At 46.2% G+C, this 19595-nt stretch overlaps 1 protein-coding gene across 1 annotated transcript in view; it reads right to left on the reverse strand.

Annotated features, from left to right (window-relative positions):
- Window positions 1-19595, reverse strand: part of DDX47 (DEAD-box helicase 47) — a 413891-nt gene that overhangs the window by 23312 nt on the left and 370984 nt on the right. The window contains exon 11 of the mRNA XM_069654450.1: window positions 1929-2058. Coding sequence (XP_069510551.1) covers window positions 1929-2058 — 130 coding nt within the window. The remainder of the gene's footprint in view (window positions 1-1928; window positions 2059-19595) is intronic.

The raw sequence follows: 19595 nt of genomic DNA on the forward strand, positions 1-19595 counted from the left end.
ACCCCACCCACTTCGTGCTTACCCAGACACTCTGGAGCCTAGGCAGGGCCACCCAGGGTTCCCGCCAAAGGCAAAATCACACACACACACCTCCAAGAATTGTAGAAGGGCTGACAAAGAATAACCACGTTAGTAATGGAGAAGAAAGAAGGGAGCCCCCAAGTTGGTACTTGGGGGTGAGAGACACACACTAACACACACATGCATACACACACACATCTCCCCCTCCAAGAATGGTAGAAGAGCTGACAAATAATAACCACGCTAGTAATGGTGAAAAATGAAGGTAGCCCCCAATTTGGTACTTGGGTGCCCTTATTGTGCACTACCGAGGCTATGGACAGCCTGCGGTCGAAGAATCAAAATAATTTGGTAGGACACGTCCACTGCCACCAGCCATAACTAGGATATTGTCTACGTTACAAAAGTTACAGGAGCAGAGAAAGGGGGGTTACTATGTATCCCTTTGGCACATCACATGAGGTGGTGTGTGCCAATCTCAGAATATAAAGTTTTAGGAGAGATACAAAGTATCTCTCTATCCTTACGAACTGTAGTTACTCTAGGATAAAGAAAGAAATCTCTAAGGAAGACCTAAAGGGTCCCCAGCAACACTGCGCATAAGGAGCTGTGTGCTATACAAGTAAAATACAGATGCCTTAAAAGAGATATTGCGGAAAGTAGACTCCATAGAAAAAGCAAAACACAAAGAATAGAGTTCCAAAAGGTAGAGCCCATAAGAATGAATGCGTGAAAAAAGACTCCACTCATTCAGGAAAGAAAGAAGGTCCAGAAGTCCAGCAAAAAGTTCTGCGTGTCTTACTAGGAGAAGGGATGAAGCATACACATGAAGTGCTGCGGGTCTTACTAGAAGGGATGAAGCAATACACATGAAATCTCCCTAACAAGGGGCATGGCCACAAGCCAGACAGTGAATCACAAAAAGGGTCTGGGGTAGAGGGGCAGATGACCAGCCCTACTGGTTGGTCATTGTGACTGCCACTCGGACAAAGCCACCCCCATAGGAAGTGAGAGGGCTAGTCCAGGGACCTCTAGCAGCCTAAACCATTTATGAGCCCATCATGGCAGCCTCCAAACTGGTCCTCAGGTGACCACATGGTCAAAATGGCCATTTGGAGGCCACCTCGTAGTAATGTAGACAAAGTGAAGCCCTGGAAAACAAAATGACCAGAAGCAGGATTTAAATAAATAACATTGGTACCCCAAATGGCTACTGGAAAGGTGCACCGAGCTACCAATTCGGTAAATTGGCTTGTACCCTTGGTGAAGCAAAAAGCACATCAAAACTATTCCCTAAAACCAAATTATAGTGACATTACTCTAGGGCAGAGATGGAATGCCTGAGAGGGACCCTTGGGTCTGGGCACTTTTGGGCTTACCCAATACCATATCCTCCAATAGCCAAAAAAGGGCACAATGGCAGGGGGGCTTCAGGAGAAGTTCCTCTAGCCACCCAAAAGGTACTAAGGAACCAAAAAAAGATCAAGAAAAAAAATGAAGGGCTAAACAATCCCAGAATCAGCAAAATAGGAATTATGGCTCAACAGTGAGGAAGACGAGAGGGAAGAATATATACTGATCGAAGCTTGTATGATCACCAGCTACCCTAAATGCAATTTAGTCATATAACGTATCCAATAGTAACAGGGGTAACTGGGAGATGCGTACAGTCAAAGAGGTTATCCAGATAGAAAATCGGTTGGCGAGAGTAGAAAAGAGGCCAGTCTGGGTCTAATGCATAACATTAAAGTAGTGTGAGATGCCACACATGCAGTGATTTTTACACCGTAGAAAAACGTAACAAATGCAAACCGGTACCTCGTAAGTTGCCTCAGGCTCGATCTTCATTCTACCAAAGACTTTAGTAAAAGGGGAGTTGGGGTGAATGATAAGCAACATAAACTTACGATGCGCGCAAATCTTTGGGCCTCAGCCACCCGCTCGGTCAGCATCATCACTTCCTCTTCCTGTGTGGGAAATTCTGGGAGCTTCTTTGCAATCAGGTGCTCAATTCTCTGGAACAGCTCTACATCATACCTAGGGAAGATAAACAGGTGCATTAGGGTGACTGCTATGGTACAGCCTTTACTTGCTCTGTCGTTTCCTACTTTTTCTGATCACAGACTTGCACTTTGTCTCTAGCTTTAATAACTCTCACTGAGCATCACAGGCAGAGTGGCAACATGGAAACTGTTCTGAGAAAGTTTAAAGCAGAGGGGGGAAATAAAGATGTGATGAGTGGTTGGTCGCAAGTCCTATTGTACAAGATTATGTGAGAACCCAGACAGGTTTGCTAGCCCTATTGATCTAGCAACAATTTTCTCAGTAATTTCCCATTCAAAGCCTGAACTGTGACATAACTAATGTGCCCTGCAATTTTTTTGACTCCCAATCACGGTGTCCCAGTGGCACCTGTTAGGCAGAATTGCATGCAGTTCCCTATGGGAACACCACACACAATTAGGACTACATGTGTAAGCAAAAACTAACCTTTAGTATAAGTCTGTACCACACACTTTTCGGTAGTGAGCTGAACAATCAGGCTTATCCCAAGAGGGAATGTGAGCAGTAGTTGAAGTTGCACAGAAGTATCACAATCACAATGGTTCAAGTAGACACTTACACTCAAGGTTTCTTGGTAAAAATACTTATACATTTATTTACACAATCTTTTAGAAAACGTTCACTAGTAGAAATCAACTTAATATGAAACACAAATACACTATAGTAACAAACTCTAAGTTGTAGGGACAGTTGGCGCCGCCCTGAAAAAGGAGCCAAATGGCACTTCAATGGTTTCAATGGGAATAGCAAGACATAAGTTTGTACAATGGAGTAGAAAACACTTCTGTTAGGCAATGCAAAGGTTCAGTGTACCAGGAGGATCAGTTCAATTCAATAGGCCAGGCCAAAGCCAATAGTCTAGTGTTCTTGGATAGGACAGACCAGGTCTGGTAATAAATGGAGAAGTCTTTGTAAAAGTTCTCAGAAGTAGTTTAAGCGAAAAAGAATTATATGCTGGATCACAAGCTGATTAGGCCTGCAAGTTAGGAAAGTTTCACGAACTTTCATCGCAAGAGTTAGGATCTCTCAACCGGATGGCACAGTACCTTAATGTGAAGCAAAAAGATGCATCTGAGGACGTTTGTTCCTGCAGATCTCGTGGTTCCCGAGCCTCAGTCGTGGGGACAAGAGGGGGGACGTCTGGGGACTCCTGCACTGCACAGGATCGTCGTCGGAGCAAACAAAATTGAGTCACTTTGGTTCAAGTAGCCGCAACTTCAAGACACAAACTGGTTTCCTTCTCCCTGGCTAAACCTTAACCAGCATATAGATGGTATCCAGATGTCGTCTGGGCTGATTGGTCCCACCAACTCAAAGGAAGAAGCCATCCTTGAAGAAGCTTCTCTGTTGAATGGAGCTCTGGCGATTCGGATTTGCAGCAGGGCTTCACAGGGAAAACCAATGGTCCAGTGGTTGCAGCAGCCATCCTCTTCCAGCTCGTCTTCGGTTTTTTTCGCCTTTTAAACCGTTTTCTCCCATTCACTCCAGCCTAGCTGCCACTCACCCAGCAGGGTGGCTGTCCTTGCCGGACAGTCAGCCAGCCAATCACACCAGAGTGCATTTGGGTCTCCTAGGAGTCCGAGCACAGGGAGTTTCGGGCACCTCCCTCACTTCCTGCACAACCCAGACACTCACTTACCAAGGGGAGACTTCAGTCCTGAAGCCCACCAAAGACTCATGGACAAAGGGACCAAACCTGGTTTGGAGCACAGAGTTAAACACCAGAAGGACCTTTCCACAAAGAAAGGGGGAAAAAAGAAGACCGGAGTCTGTTTTTACAGAGGGGTCTTGGGCACCATATTGAAAAACATGGCAGCCCCGATTTTTAGCTAATGGTGTTCGCGGTCGGAAAAATCATGGTAGTTCGTTATAAAACCACGGACACCAATCATTTCAACAGGAAAGGGCAGCTTTTGACAGCTACAAGATTCTTTAGACCCAGAAGTAACCCTTCCAGCACTCTATAGGAAGATAGTGTGTGCTGGGTCTAGGAATTTAAAAAGACTAGTAAAGTCAATTTAACTTTACATTCTCTGGTCAACAGTAGTTCATCCCAGAGAAGGTATTAAACCTTGGGAAGTCCAAAGGACATCCCTGTGCCACTGCACTAAAGGTGCTGGGTGACAACAATGAAAAGATGATGCCTACGGAAGCATCTAAAACTCCATAATCAAAGAACACAAGAGTAAAACACACATAAAAATACGACAGTGTGGGGAAAAAAAAGGCTCACACTCACTCCAGGAAAAAAATCAAGTCCTCAGAATACAGCAAAGTTGCTGGGGGTCTCGAAGGTGAAGGGAATAAGCACATTTCTGAGAATTCTCCCTAACAGCACCCTGTCGCCTTCCCCCCCCCCCCCCAAGCGCTTTGCTTGTTTTATTTATTTATTGTGCATTTGTAAGCCGCTTATACATGAAGAAATTGTGTTTCAAAGCGCCCACAAGGCAAAGGGGAAGGAACCTGGGAACACGAGGCCAATACAATAATACTGATGAACGAGACACAGGTAGTCCTACTAGGCCTTGTGAGCAATCGGAACGGGCAAGTGCAGAGGGAGGGGGAGGGGGAAAAGGAAAGTGGGTAAGTGCTGGAGGTTACACAGAGGGGCGGGGCGGGGGAGGCATTTGGGGATAATTTTCATTTCTGTGCCAATTCCCTTTAACCTTACAGACCCCAGCTCTTTTTCTTGACTCTTGGCTTTTTAATCTCTACTCCTGAGTGAGTGGGACCTTTTTCTCACTCGCTCATGTGTTTTCCTATCTAAGATTTCCTATGTTCCTTACTGTTTTATGCAGGCTGATAAACTCCATTGGCATCTGCTTTTGCATTGCGACACACATCACCTTGTGTGCAGTGCCACTGGGAAGTCCTTTGGACTTCTCTTAATGTTTACTACATTTTCTTGAGTGCACTACTGTTCCCAAGAATAGTAAGATGCCCCTTTCTTACTTACCTTTACTTTATGGGTCCAGCACATCACCCTATGGGGAGTGCTGGGGGGTTACATAGTAACTCCTTTAACCCATTCCTCATGTAAGATTGTGTTACACTAACTCACATGAATGGCTGGTGGCAGTGGTTTGTTTGTTACTACCTGGTGACATGTATCTGCAGGCTGATACCTCAGCCGCAGTGCTGCACCCAAGGGTGACCCTTTTCTCAAAATGGCCCTCGTCTTCTTTTTTCGCCATTTCTTGTTAGTTTCTTCTGGGCTTTAACTGTTTGCATCAGGTTCGAGTCCGTTGTGTGTTTTGCCTTTGGCAGGATTCAGCCCTGAAACCCACCCAGGCTCCAGTCTGTCCAGAAACTTTCCTTTGTCTCTAGGTGTGCCGAAGTAAAACCAGTTCCAATTGGCCAGCTGGCTGTCCTGACGGACAGCCACCCTGCTGTGTGATTGACAGCCTAGGCCTGTGAATGAATGGGAACTTGCATAAAAAGCAAGGTTTTTGGGACTAGGAGAGTCGACCACTGGAGGACAACATCCGAAGCAGAAGACGAGAGAAGATGCCAGTAGCACCCTCCAGGACCACAAAGTGCCCAGTGAAGCCCTGCAGCTGTGCTGACCCTGTTTTCGAATCGACAGGGAAGACCCATAAAAGGACGACTTCCTCCTTTAGGCTGGTGGGACCAACTAGCCTCAAGACAAACTATTTTGGCACAACCTCCCAACTTGCTGCAACTTTCCAGGATCCCAATACCTGGGGTACCTCGACCATCTGTGAGTGCATTGTCTTCCGAAGTGCAAATCCGCCCAAAACTTTGTGGGCATCCAGAGGACCCTACAGGAGCAGGAAATCTGTGTCCAGAGTCCCCTCACCAGAGTCCAGTACCGATGAACGTCTAACTGCAGCTGTTAGTTCTTCTCTGGCAGTGAGACAAAGGCACCAAAACCCAAGAGAGCCGCTGAATAGAAGGAAATCCATTGCTGCCGAGTACCTCCCTCGAGTGCTGCTACAGGAGCCAACCAGCGTCCTCCCTTTCATCACCACGATCAAGGACCAGGAACAAGGGTCTGCTGCACTGCAATCAGAAGGCATCCAGCTGGAACAGCTTCTTCAATTCAAAGGTACTGTGGGGCTTAGAGTACATTATCCTTTTGCCATTTGGGTGCTTCCCACCTTTAGGAATGCTAATTAACCCTACACCGAGTCGACCTCAACTTACCTGCACTGGCCTTACAGCTTGTGCTTTCTAAAGGGGGACTCCTCTTTAGTTGCTGTGATTTCTCTTTTGGACAGTGACTATTTAAGAACAGATTTCTAAGATTATGAGCATCAGAACTTTGACTTTGCCTATTGACTTTGGCTGGCCTGGCTCCCTAAAGGCTTCCTTCTGAACCTATTTGCTTTGGCAGTGCTTGTTCCCTTATAGGTTTTAAATGTTGAACACTTCAATGTTGGGATAATAGACTGCCTGCATCCCTTTGGGAGAATCTAACTGTTCTTATAACCCATCAGTCTGTTCTGATCTAACCCTAATAATTATCAATGAGCTAGAGCTACGGGTGACAGTTTATACTTTCTAAGGTGGCAATTAGCAACAAACCTTAATAAAAACCAACAACAATCTTAAGTGTAAACAATTGGTAAAACAAGTATTAAATCACTGTACATTCAATTGCACCTGTGTGCTAATAGCAAAGTAAAAAAAGTCTGTAGGAATACATCAAAAACCAATGAATGAGTCTTATTACAGAAAGAAAATGGGTATTGCAAGCCATATTATCATTGCAAACATTCATCAGTTAATTGACATAGTCATTTTGAGTCGCTGTTAAGATCCAGAGAGATAAAGTCTCAACATGTTTCTGTTCTAAGGAATTGAATAATGAACATTCATCAGGAGGGTAAGTGTATATCAGATTCCTATTCCAGCAAATCCGACTGGAGGGGAGGTTAATACAAGTACAACCTGTAGGGTTAAAAGAAACCGAGGGTAAGCTATGAATAGTTTCAATTCTCAATAACAGTTCAATAATAGATCTTAGAACCCAATACATTGGGTTAAATTACCTTAGTATGTTCTTGTGCGGGCGAACAACTTCTTTGTATGGTTTTTGGTGGGCTTAGTAGTAGTCCCATGTTGCCAACTGCAAGAAAAGCAAATAATTGGCTTTTCAATCGCATGTGTAGTGCTACGGCACTGTACCCAATAGTAATGGGGAGAACCATAAGGCAAAGTAAAAAGGCAGGAGGAAATCCCACCTGTATGACTTAGTGTAAGGCTTCTCAGTTCAGAGTAGTCTATGTACTAGTATTAGGAACTTGGTTCTAGCCCCTGGCAAGGGTACATGGCGCAATCAGGGAAGGAGCACCTTAGTTTCAGTAGTCAGGTCTATCAGTTAACTTCACAGGTCAAATGGTGGATGCACTGTACCAGCCTAAAACAGTAAATCGGCATGGGACCATAGGTAAGGGGTCGTGTCAGTCTGTGCAGAAATAGGAGCATCACTGTATTCAACGTAATATCGACAGGACGCATGTTGAAAATGAGTTGGTGATTACCTCAAGAACAGTCACAGCGGGAGCTGAATTCATACAGAAAGTGTTAATCTCTTCCTGGCTGTTTGTGGGTGCTGCAGTTGGCAACCGCCGATTCCGCGGTAACGGTGCTGAAAGGAGAGACACCAGAAAGAGCTCTAACATGCGGTCGCTGTGTGCATCTAACAAGTAATGTGGTGATCGCATCATTCGGGGAAGAGAATTTCAAGGACCTTTAAATGGAACTCTTCTGTATTGAAGTCTTCCAAGCCTAACAGTTGACGTAGAGTGCTCGCGAATCCTTTAGTAATATACCATACGAGCTGTCCAATTCGTGTTGGTACTCAGTATACCTTCGCTGTCTGGTTATCATGGAGACGTAAGGTGATCGTCCTTTATTGATTGTGGTGGCACTAACCAGAGGCTCCAGCTTGGAATGGAGTATGTACTATGGTGTTCAAGGTTAAGAATACAAAATCGCCCAATTAACGGGTGTCCTATAATGCTACCAAACAAATGGTACTCATAAAAATGTATATCTGTGGCAGTAGAGCAATCAGACTAGAGGGATCACAAAAAATTGTGAAGAATTGTAACATCATTGTCGTGCCAACGGTAAAAGGGGGCCAGAGTCAGTTTTGTTCAAAAACAGTGAACCTAGCAGGCTATCCTGGAAAGAGTGCAGGATAAGGCGAGTAGCCTAGTAGTAGCCAGTCAGATTGACTTGTTAGTTCTTAATTTTGAGTCATTCGATAGATTCGTTGAGACCATTGACATCTCTTTTCATCATGCAAATCATTTCTGGTTCTTTTTTGATCCAACCCTATCCTTTACTTCCTTAAGTAACGTAATACTGGAAAGGTGATGCCAATAAACATGTTATAGTGAACTCAACTGACGTCACCTCCGGGTGCTGGAATTGTGTAACATATGAATGAATTACTCACCTGCTTTATTGTTCACTTTTTTAATTGAATCCTAACTTGGGACTAATGATACAACTAATTGCTGCTTTTTAAAGAATGCTTTAAATATCCTTGTCTATAAATACATAATTATATAACTTTAAGTGTGTAAGTGTTTACATGGATACCTGTATGTACTCATTTCAGTGTACAGTGCTACAGCTCACATTACCCCTCAAGATAAGCCTGGCTGCACAGCCACACTACCAACTTGTGTAGTACGTGCCTATATTAAAAGGTGGGTTACCCAATACCAAGAGATAAGTCTTGTGTAGTCCCACACCAGTTGGATTGCAACAATTCTTACCCAACACTGGTGGCAGGTGGTGGGATTGGTGTAGAGTGGATACAGTGACTATTGGTTGTACTTGTGCCCAAATAAACCATCCACAAGCCTAGCTCCACCAAAAGGTAAAAAAAGCTTATAACAGAAGTGAATGCCAGAAATTGATAATTTTAATGAACAGTCCCTTACTGCAGTTACAATAGAACAGTTGACAGATGTATGTAGGACAAGGGGACTGAGTTTAGAGGGTTGAAAGAGCAAGTTGATTGAAAAATTGTTAAATCACCAAAGCCCTAGGAGTAGGCCCATAACCCCTACTGCCAACATTGATACAGAAGACTTCAAAAAAGGTAGCAGGCGCTCCTCTCCAGAAAGAACATGGCATGATAACCTGTTCTGAGATGAGTTTGCAGCGCACGCTTGTTGTTCACTGTACCTTTCACAGATGGTATAAATTCCATTTGCATATCAGTCCTTGTCCCGCGTACCAACAGCAACCCCATAAAGAAGACATTGATGAAACTGATAGTTTAGAGCTTAGTAGCTCCAATCTGCCAAATGGGTCCGAAGGTGAGGAGGATCCTCAAGGAGTGAGCAACCCCCTTCTTCAGCCTGCCCCTGTAATTCAACAGACTCTTATCACGATCCCTGTGGGTCATAATATAAGCCCAGAATATCTCTCACTTGAAAGAATGAGACTGCAAGTAGAATTCAAGAAACCTGCAGTACAGTCTGAAGACAAAGAAAGCTCGGAGGGAAATGCAGCATGAGTATGAAATAAAAAAAAGTGGTCAGTTGATTCTGCTTCCTTCACAGTGTCCTCTCGGTCTACTAGTCCCAAAAGACCTTGCTTATCAAAAGAGGCTGTAAGTATTTATGATCCTAGACTTGATGTGTTGGATTGGTCGAGTACATTTGAATTCACTTATGGTTTACAGAATATTTGTGGGAATGATTTAGTTATATGGCTCATGTCTAGGCTCCCCTAGAATGGTTGTGATGCTATAATGGAATTGAGTGCTGATGACAGAAAACATTATGGGCTAGTCAAACAGGCTCTTATTGCCAGATTTGGGAAGACTCCTCAATACCTTAAAAGGTTTTGAGACTATAACAAGAAAGATGGTACCCCTCCTTCGGCTACCTGGGTTTGTGAATGCCTAAAAAATGTAGATGGTTGGGTTAAGGGTTACAAAGTAAACTATTTTGAAGGAATGAGGAGTTTGTTTCTACTAGAGAATATTTTTGATGCCTGGCTGACTAAGGACCTTGATTCCAAGAGATTAGCTCAAGCTGCTGACTTACGGCTAGCCAACAAGGCCACTCATAAGGATTCTGGGGCAACTCAGAAAAAGGATGAGGGGAAAAAGCACAAGAAAGATGGTAAAGAAAATGTGAATCCTCCATCCCCTAAAAAGGGCCAAAAAACCATAAGGGTGCATTTCGTGGGAAACCGTATAGGGCTAGTGAAACCTCTGGAGCCAAACCAGAGGGAGGTTTACCAGACAGCCCCATTCCAGAAAAGCTTTGGTAAATGTGTAGTTTGTGGGTTTAGTGACCATGTGAAAGGGGATCCCAGATGTAAGGGTAAACCTTCAGGGATCCACACTGTCCTTAGCCTTCACGCTTGAGGGGGAAGCTCCAATGACAGGTGCTCACTTTCACTTACTAGCTGATGACCTAATTGGCGTTCAAGCTAGTGTTTCTTTAGTGTCCTTTGGTCTGTGAGAACAGCAGAATATAGATGTGTAACAATACCGGACAACACCAAAGAATATTATGAGGACAGTGTACTTGTAGATGTCCAGGAGACTACTGCCATCAGACACACCACTGGGGCCAGCATTACAGTGGTTGATGAACATTTCTTCAAACCTGAGAATGTAGCTGAGGCTCCCAAAGGTCCCACTAAACTTGCTGGAGGCCCTATTCAAATGGTTACAATTTTGCCAGCCCCCAAGCAGTGCAGTAGCAGGACTGTATGAATTCCTGTTAGTTTGCAATCTGAAGTACCTGAGAGAGTTCTGTTGGGGAATGACTTGAGATCCCTTGGAGTAGTCTCCAGTAACCCCCCCAGGCCTCCCAGCAAAAAGAAACAAAAGCTGACAGGATTGGCCAGTGAGGCAACCTTGAGAGACTCTCAGTTTGATGTCACGGAGAAATCCAGTACTTCAAACCAGCAGACAGGCAAACCTTGCACTTCTAGAAAGAAGAGACCAAGAAGAAATATAGAGTCTCTGAAGACAAGGAGTTTCCCAAGAGGACAGACCCAGGTCACTTGAGTGACCCCATCCCCAGTTGAAACTAAGTGGGTGGACAAACCAACTCCCGAAAACCCAGCTACTGGTGAAACAGAACTGGAGGAGATCCTTCCCTGCTTAGAAATTCTGGATCCTAGAGACAATCTTGAGCTTCAGACTTTGCTTTGCTTGCAGAAGGGGAATGGGGAGAGGAACCACATTGGCGCCGGCCCCACGGAGGCACAAAGGGGCTCGTAATACAAATTGTATTGGCCCAGGAGGGTCGAATGCAGATCCTCACTCAACTCTGCAGCGCCTGGTGGAATCGGTGCCTGGGAGGATGGGCTCCTCTACAGCGAGCCTACAGAATCTACCCCAGGGGACTTCAGGCGACTGCTAGTACCCTGGGAGGTGAGATCCAAGTGTCATGGCCACTGGGCAAGGGCCCATGTCTATCACCTACAGGGTCCAAATGGACCCAGTCCTGGCACCAGGCTCATAAACAAGTGTGCGTTGCACACTTTGCGCCTAAGGCACGTGCTTCAGGGCAGGGCGTGGCCATAGAAGATCATTGGGGAGCACGTGCAAGAACTTCTGGGAGTGGCAAGGTGGAGCCACAAGGCAGGTCCAAAGGGAGGGGCTGGGGCCAGCCTATTTAAGGCCAACCCGCACACATACTGGCGCTTCACGTTAGTCTGCCTTCTGCAGCGTAATGCTTACCGCCATCCTTACCTGTTTTGCTGCTCATCATCTCGTCTCGCATCTTCCAGACTCCAGCTACTCCATCACTGAAGGCGCATTTTACCCGCCCCTGCACTCGATAGTCTGCAGTGCATCGCATCTTACTGGATTCCCATAGTCATCGGAGTTGGAATGCTTTCTCACCTGTTCTACGTCCAGCTACGCGGGAGCTTATCTTCCATTCTTCATCTTGGCGGAACCCTCCATCCTGCAGCCGCGGACTGGACTCCGAACAGTCTACCTCCCCTCGACGTCGCCAGACTTCTCCTGCAAGAGAAAAGAACACAACAGGTTATAAGTTGCATAAATAACGAACACTTGGCCGTGCCATACCAGAGCCTAGCGTTCTAACCTGACAGCCAACTTCCCACCTAATTCTAAGGCTTCATCATCCTCTGGGGAATTACTGGACTCGCTCCAAACACTGACTCCGGGCAGCCATCTTCACACCTATAGAGGAGAAAAAAGACATTGCAAGAATTACGAACTATAATCACAGCAAAAGACATAATAAGAATACAAACAATCATTGCTAAGAACACTCACCTCCTAAGTGGTCTGTCACAGCCGGTCTGATTCGCCACTTCCGCGGGCCAGTGAAGCAACTCAGTCCACCCAAAGTGCCCCTGCTACAAGAAGCAGGACGGAGAGCCCATCATTACGAAAAAACAGGTGAGCTTGCATGGGCAAATGCTTGCTCACTTCATTCTGGCACGAAAGGTAAGAGGGGAATCACGACACCACCACGCCAGTCTCATTGCCTCTCATCTCCTCTCAGGGGCAGTACCAGCAGCCAGAGTTGTTGACTTTGCAGCAGCTGGGGGAGAGAGCTGATCCAAGGGAGCAAAGTCCAGGGAGGGCTCCAACCGTGCCCAAACGCCCCTGCAGAGACCAGGTGAGCATAACACCAAGCTCCTAGAACTAGCACATGAGATACCGCTGGCTGGTCACTTGAGCTCCAAGAAGACCAAAGAGGCTTTCTCTGAACTTTTACTGGCCGAAGATGGGTGCAGATGTTGACAAACATCGTAGAGGCCGTCACACCTGGTAGACCTCTGGCAAAAGAGAAACCAAGAATGTGACACCTTTAGTGCCCCTCCAAGTGGTGGGAATTCCTTTTGAGAGGGTGGAGATTGACAGTATTGGTCCCCTAGACCCTCCTACTTCCTCAGGCAATCAAGTTATATTAGTTGTGGTAGACCATTCTACCAGGTACCCCAACGCTATACCCATGATGACTTACTGCCCAAGCAGTGGCTAAGGCTCTCCTTGGAATTTCTACCAGGGTTGGCTTTCCTAAGGAAGTAATCTGACAGGGGATCTAATTTTATGTCCCACTACATGCAGACCATGTGGAAGAACTTTGGAGTAACGTACAAGCTCTCAACTGGCTACCACCCTCAAACAATCAGCTTGGAAGAGAAGTTTAACAGACCAATGAAGAGCATGATGGGTGCCTTAGAAGAACCCCTGAGAAGAAAGTGTGACCTTCTACTGCCATGCCTTTTATTTGCTTACATAGAGGTACCTCAAGCTGGAGTGGGTTTCAGTCCCTTTGAGCTCCTCTATGGTCATCCTGTCAGAGGCCCTTTGGCCCCGATTAGAGAGGGTTTGGAGAGTCCTCCACCCCTAAAGCCAATCTGTGTCAGTGACTATGTGCTAGGCCTCAGAAGGAGGATGGTACTTTTGATGACAGAAGCAACAGAAAACCTGAAAGCTCGTCAGGCTCTTGTCAAACAATGGCATGACCAGAAGGCCAACATGGTGGAGTTTAGTCCAGATCAGTTAGTATTGGTTTTAGTTATGGTTACTACAAGGCAGAAGGCCTTACATGACAAATGGATAGGAGCCTTCAAGGTTGTAGGCTAACTTGGAGAGGAATAATTTAGTGTACTTGGGCAACCCTAAAGAGGCCCCTAGGGTCTTTCACACTAACCGTCTGAAGGCCTATGTCTCTAGACCAGAACTAAGAGCTTTGCTTCTAGCCTCTGATCAAGAGGAAGAGGAGTGAGCCTCTCCCTGACCTCGTCAAGGGACAACCCTCAGATGAGACAATTGAAGGAGTCAAACGCTCTTCTGACTCTGCAGCAACAGGAGGAGTGCAAAGCTCTGTTAAGTCAGATTGCCTCCCTGTTTTCTCCGACACCAGGCTTGACCCCTTGGGGCCAGGATGATATCCTCACTGGTGACAGAATGTCTGATCATGTTAGAACTCCTATGAAGGAGGCAGTTAACAAGATTCTTGACCTCAGGGCAATAGAGCCAGCTACAAGTCCATGGGCTTGTCCAGTTGTACAAGTGCCAAAAGCAAGAACCAATGAATGGGGATTCTGTGTGGACTATAGGGCTCAGAATGCAGTCACAAAGACTGATGCCCATCTGTTAGGGAGAATTCCCATAAATGTGCTAATTCCCTTCACCTTAAAAGACCCCCAGCAACTTTGCTGGATTTTGAGCACTTAATTTATTTACCTGGAAGGAGTGTTCGCCTTTTTTCCCCCCACTCATGTATTTTGATGTGTGTTTTACATCTGTGTTCTTTTATTATGGAGTTTTAAGATAACTCCATAGGCATCTTTTCATGTGTGTTACACAGCACCCTCAGTACAGTGACACAGGGATGTCTTTTTAGACTTCCTAAATGTTTAAATACCTTCTCTGGGATAAACTACTGTTTCCCAGAGAATGTAAAGTAAAATTGACACCCTGGTACATGGTGATCAAGTGGGCTTTATCCCGGGGCGCCAGGGGTCAGATAACATCAGAAAAACCCTCGACCTTATGCATGAGGCTACCGAACAGGGAGTGGAGGGGTACCTCCTTTCACTCGACTCCGAAAAAGCCTTCGACCGGGTCGAATGGCCTTATATGATCAAGGTTCTTAGGAAAATGGGATTGGGAGATAATTTCTGTAGGTGGGTCGCAGCTCTATATAACTCGCCCTCGGCGAGAGTATCAGTTAATGGGGGCACATCCGAACCCTTTTCCCTTTCCCGAGGCACCCGGCAAGGCTGTCCCCTGTCACCTCTCCTATATGCCCTGGCCATGGAGCCCCTGGCTATAGCGGTTAGGAACGACCCGGAGATTAGGGGTATACGATGTGGGGAGTGCGAGTTTAAGCTCTCTCTGTTCGCTGACGACATACTGGGCTATCTGACCAGCATTCACACTTCCCTACCGAGGCTGTTTGATCTCAAACCTTTTCGGCTCCTTTTCGGGGCTGAGAATAAACGCATCCAAATCAAGTATTATGCCAATGGGCCCAGGGGAACAAGATATTGAGAACAAAACCGACATTCAAGGGGTTAGAATCGAGCGAACACCCACAAGGTATCTGGGCATCATCATCCCCAGAGATCTGTCTCATCTATACCAAGGGAATTTCCCTGGAATCCTCGCCCAGGTCAGTAGCGATCTCAAAAGATGGGCCCCCCTCACGCTCTCCTGGCTTGGACGCATGGTCTCAGTTAAGATGAACATCTTACCTCGCCTTCTCTATCTCTTCTCAGCTCTCCCTGTCGCGATACCCGAGGCCTTTTTCGAGGTGCTCCAGTCTCGTGTCCTTCACTTCATTTGGAACGGCAAAAGGCCCAGGGTTAAAACTTCTACTCTGACCCTCCCAAAGTCTCATGGTGGCTTCGGACTCCCCGATTTTAGGCTCTATTATAAAGCAGCTCAGCTCAGGGTGATGTTGGAGCACATGCGGGACGACATGCGTACATTCTGGACGTATGTCGAAGACATCCACGCACATCCGAAGAAGGTCAGGGACTATCTATGGGCCTCTCCCAGGTCACTCCCCCCACAACTCAAGACACATCCTACCTTAGCAGTCCTTTGGTCACTGTGGAAACCCAGCAAAGCTAATAATTTGATATCTACATGGCCTTCGCCTCTGTCATCTCTATGGGGCCCGCCCATCGATCTGCACATGAGGGGCTTTCGGGACACCCAGGCATGGTCTGACAAGGGACTGGAAAGAGTCTCCCAGCTTACACGAGAAGAGGGCTTCATTGAATACGACAGCTTGGCAGAGGCTCTGGTGGACAGGCCCCCCACGGTTTTTGAATTCCTGCGGCTGAAAGGGATACTTACCCAACCGCGGTGGTCCGACCAGCTTAGTCGCCCCCTCACCCCATTCGAACTAATTCTGGCCAAAAGTAAATCCCGCAAAGGTTCGCTATCTAAGTTTTATAGTGTGCTGATTACAGCCGACCTAGAAGGCAGACAACCCTTCAAGCGCATATGGGAAGAGAGGATGGGGATGCCAATAGAGGACCACACCTGGAGGGCTGTTTTCAAGTGCATTTTCACAGGCTCCCTATACACAGCAGCTATGGAACATAACTTTAAAATCCTCCATTCATGGCATCGCCCCCCGGCGCTATTGTCTAGAATGTTCCGGGATGTTTCCCCCCTTTGCCCCAGGGGATGCCATCAACGGGGAACCTGGTTTCATATGTGGTGGAGTTGCCCGTCCATACAGGTATATTGGACGGAGCTTCTAAGCTGGATCAAAGATATCGAGGGTTACGGCCCATCTTTGCACCCGCTGGAAATCCTACTGGGCTCCCCCATGCCGGATTCGGAGGTGAATGCCTTCCCCAAGGTCATATGCGCCATGTTGCGGGCAGGGAGACTGGCGCTTGCGCAAAAATGGAAAAGTGTCCGGGCCCCCTCTAAAGAGGAATGGCTCTGCAAGCTCAGAGCGATATTCAGCTACGAAAAACTCTCGGCGATAGCAAACAATACTATGTCTGATTTTGTCCAAGAATGGACGGCAGTGCTGCTGCACGATGATTGTATTACTATGCGATTGTAGAGGGGCGATTGAACAAATGTTTAAACCAATGGTTGCTATGCGCTGGTCCCCATGCCCCTCAGAGGGTTGGTCTTGCCCTGGCCTAAGCACCACATGGTCTTACCCCACTGTTTCAAGGATCACATTTCTCTATCGCCGCGCTATGCAAGTGTTCTTCCCTATGCTTAATATAGTTGCATTTTCCCTAAAGTTGGCGTAACAATTGTTTTGGGGGAGGGTTCGGGAGGGGGGAAGGGGGGTTGGGAGTTAACCAGAAAATGTTTCTGACAATGTGTCTCTTTTTTTTTTTTGCATCTATTGCGGGTGGAAAAGGCCAGTAGGCCCACCCTGTCGTGTATGTTGTCAATAAAAATAAATTTAAAAAAAAATTGACATTACTAGCCTTTCCAAATTCCTAGACCCTGCACACACCATCTTACAATGGCGTGCTGGAGGGGTTACATAGTATACCCTATGTCTAAATACTCATGTAGCAGTCAAACGATACCCTTTCCTATTGAAAAGACTGGTGGCAGTGGATTTACAAAGAACTACCATGATTTTTCCCGACCACGAACACCGGTAGCTAAAAATCGGGGCCACCATGTTTTTCAATAAGGCGCCCAAGACCCCTCTGTAAAAACAGACTCCGGTCATCTTTTTTCCCCGTTTCTTTGTAGAAAGGTCGTTCTGGTGTTTAACTCTGCGCGCCAAACCAGGTTTGGTCCCTTTGTTCGTGAGCCTTTGGGGGGCTTCAGGACTGAAGTCTGCCCTTGGCATCCGAGTGTCTGGGGTGGACAGGAAACTCCGTGCTCGATCTCATAGGAGACCCAAATGTACTCTGGCGTGATTGGCTGGCTGACTGTCCGGCAAGGCAAGCCACCCTGCTGGGTGAGTGGCAGCTAGGCTGGAATGAATGGGAGAAAACTGTTTAAAAGGAGCGTCTCCAGGACTGGAAGGCAGAGTCGACCACTGGAACGAAAGAACCGAAGACTAGCTGGAAGAGGACGGCTGCTGCAACCACTGGACCGCTGAAGTGGTGCTGCTGCAAATCCGAATCGCCAGAACGCCATTAGACGTAGAAGCTCCTTCAAGGACGGCTTCTTCCTTTGAGTTGGTGGGACCAATCAGCTCAGAAGGCACCTGGATACCATTCTCAATGCTGGTTAAAGTTTAGCCAGGGAGAGGGGAAACCAGGTTGTGTCTTGAAGCAACGGCTACTTGAACCGAAAGGGACTCCATTTTGTTTGCTCCGACGACAATCCTGTGCAGTGCAGGAGTCCCCAGACGTCCTCCCTCTTGTCCTCATGACTGAGGCTGAGGAACAGCAGGATCTGCAGGAACTGAAAGGAACCAACGTCTTCAGCTGCATCTTTTTTGCTTCACATTAAGGTAGTGTGCCATCCGGTTGAGAGATCCTAACTCTTGCGGTGAAAGTTTGTGAAACTTTCCCAACTTGCAGGCCTAATCAGCTTGTGACCCAGCATATCATTCTTTTTCATCTAAACTACTTCTGAGAACTTTTACAAAGACTTCTCCATTTGTTACCAGAACTGATCTGTTCTATCAAAGAACACTAGACTATTGACTTTGGCCTGGCCTATTGAATTGAACTGACCCTCCTGGTACACTGAACCTTTGCATTGTCTAACAGAAGTGTTTTCTACTCCATTGTACAAACGTATGTCTTTCTATTCCCATTGAAAGTAATTGAAGTGCCATTTGGCTCCTTTTTCAGGGGAGCGCAAACTGACCCTACAATTTATGCAAGTTTGTTACTGTAGTGTATTGGCGTTTCATATTAAGTTGATTTCTACTAGGTGAATGTTTTCTAAATGATTGTGTAAATAAATGTATAAGTATTTTTTTTACCAAGAAACCTTGAGTGCAAGCGTCTACTTTAACCACTGGGATTGTGATACTAATTGTGTGTGGTGTTCCCAGAGGGAACTGCATGCAATTCTGCCTAACACCGGTGAAGCCATGCTGCAGGTCTGAAATTCGACAGAAAAGCTCCTTCAAGGACAGCTTCTTCCTTTGAGTTGGTGGAACCAATCAACTCATAAGACACCTGGATACCATTCTCAAGGCTGGTTAGGATTAACCAGGGAGAGGGACACCAGCTTGTGTTCTTGAATCTAAAGCTACTGGAACTGAAGTTACTCCATTTTGTTTGCTTTCTTCGACGATCCCGTGCAGTGTAGGAGTCCCCCAACGTCCTCCCTCTTGTCCCCACGACTGAGGCTCAGGAACAGCGAGATCTGCAGGACCTCCCAGGAACCACGACTTCAGCAGAATTTGTTTCTTCATACAAAAAAGGTACTGTGGCAACCCAACTGAGAGAACGCCACTCCTGCGGTGAAAGTTTGTGAAACTTTCCCAAATTGCAGGCCTAATCAGCTTGTGACCCTACATACGATTCTTTTTCGCCTAAACAACTTCTAAGAACTTTCGCAAAGACTTTACCGTTTGATACCAGAACTGCTCTTTCCTATCCAGAACACTAGCCCATTGACTTTGGCCTGGCCTATTGACTTGAATGGAACTCCTCTGGTGAACAAACTATTTGCACCATCTAAAAATTATATATGATCTATTTTACTTAAATGCCTTTTGCTCCTTTCCAAGTACCGAACTGCTATTTGGCTCCTATTTCAGGGGAGCTCAAACTGTCTCAAAACCATAGAATTTTGTATTGAAGTGTATTGGTTTATAATATTAAGTTGCCTTCTTCTAGTGAAATGTTTTCTAAATGATTGTGTAATAAGTTAAGTGTTTTTACCAAGAAACCTTGAGTATAAGTGTTTACATGAACCACTGTGATTGTGTAACTACTTGTACTGCTCATATTCACTCTTGAGAAGCTCGGCTGATCAGCTCGCTACCAAAAAACTGTGTGATACAGACTTATACCAAAGGCTGGTTTGGCTAACACCTGTAGTCCTAATTGTGTGTAGTGGTCCCAGAGGGTACTGCCTGCAATTCTGCCTACCA

Source organism: Ambystoma mexicanum, chromosome 3q (genome assembly GCF_040938575.1).
Source record: "Ambystoma mexicanum isolate Mex_15411 chromosome 3q, UKY_AmexF1_1, whole genome shotgun sequence".
Classification (NCBI taxonomy): Eukaryota; Metazoa; Chordata; class Amphibia; order Caudata; family Ambystomatidae; genus Ambystoma; species Ambystoma mexicanum.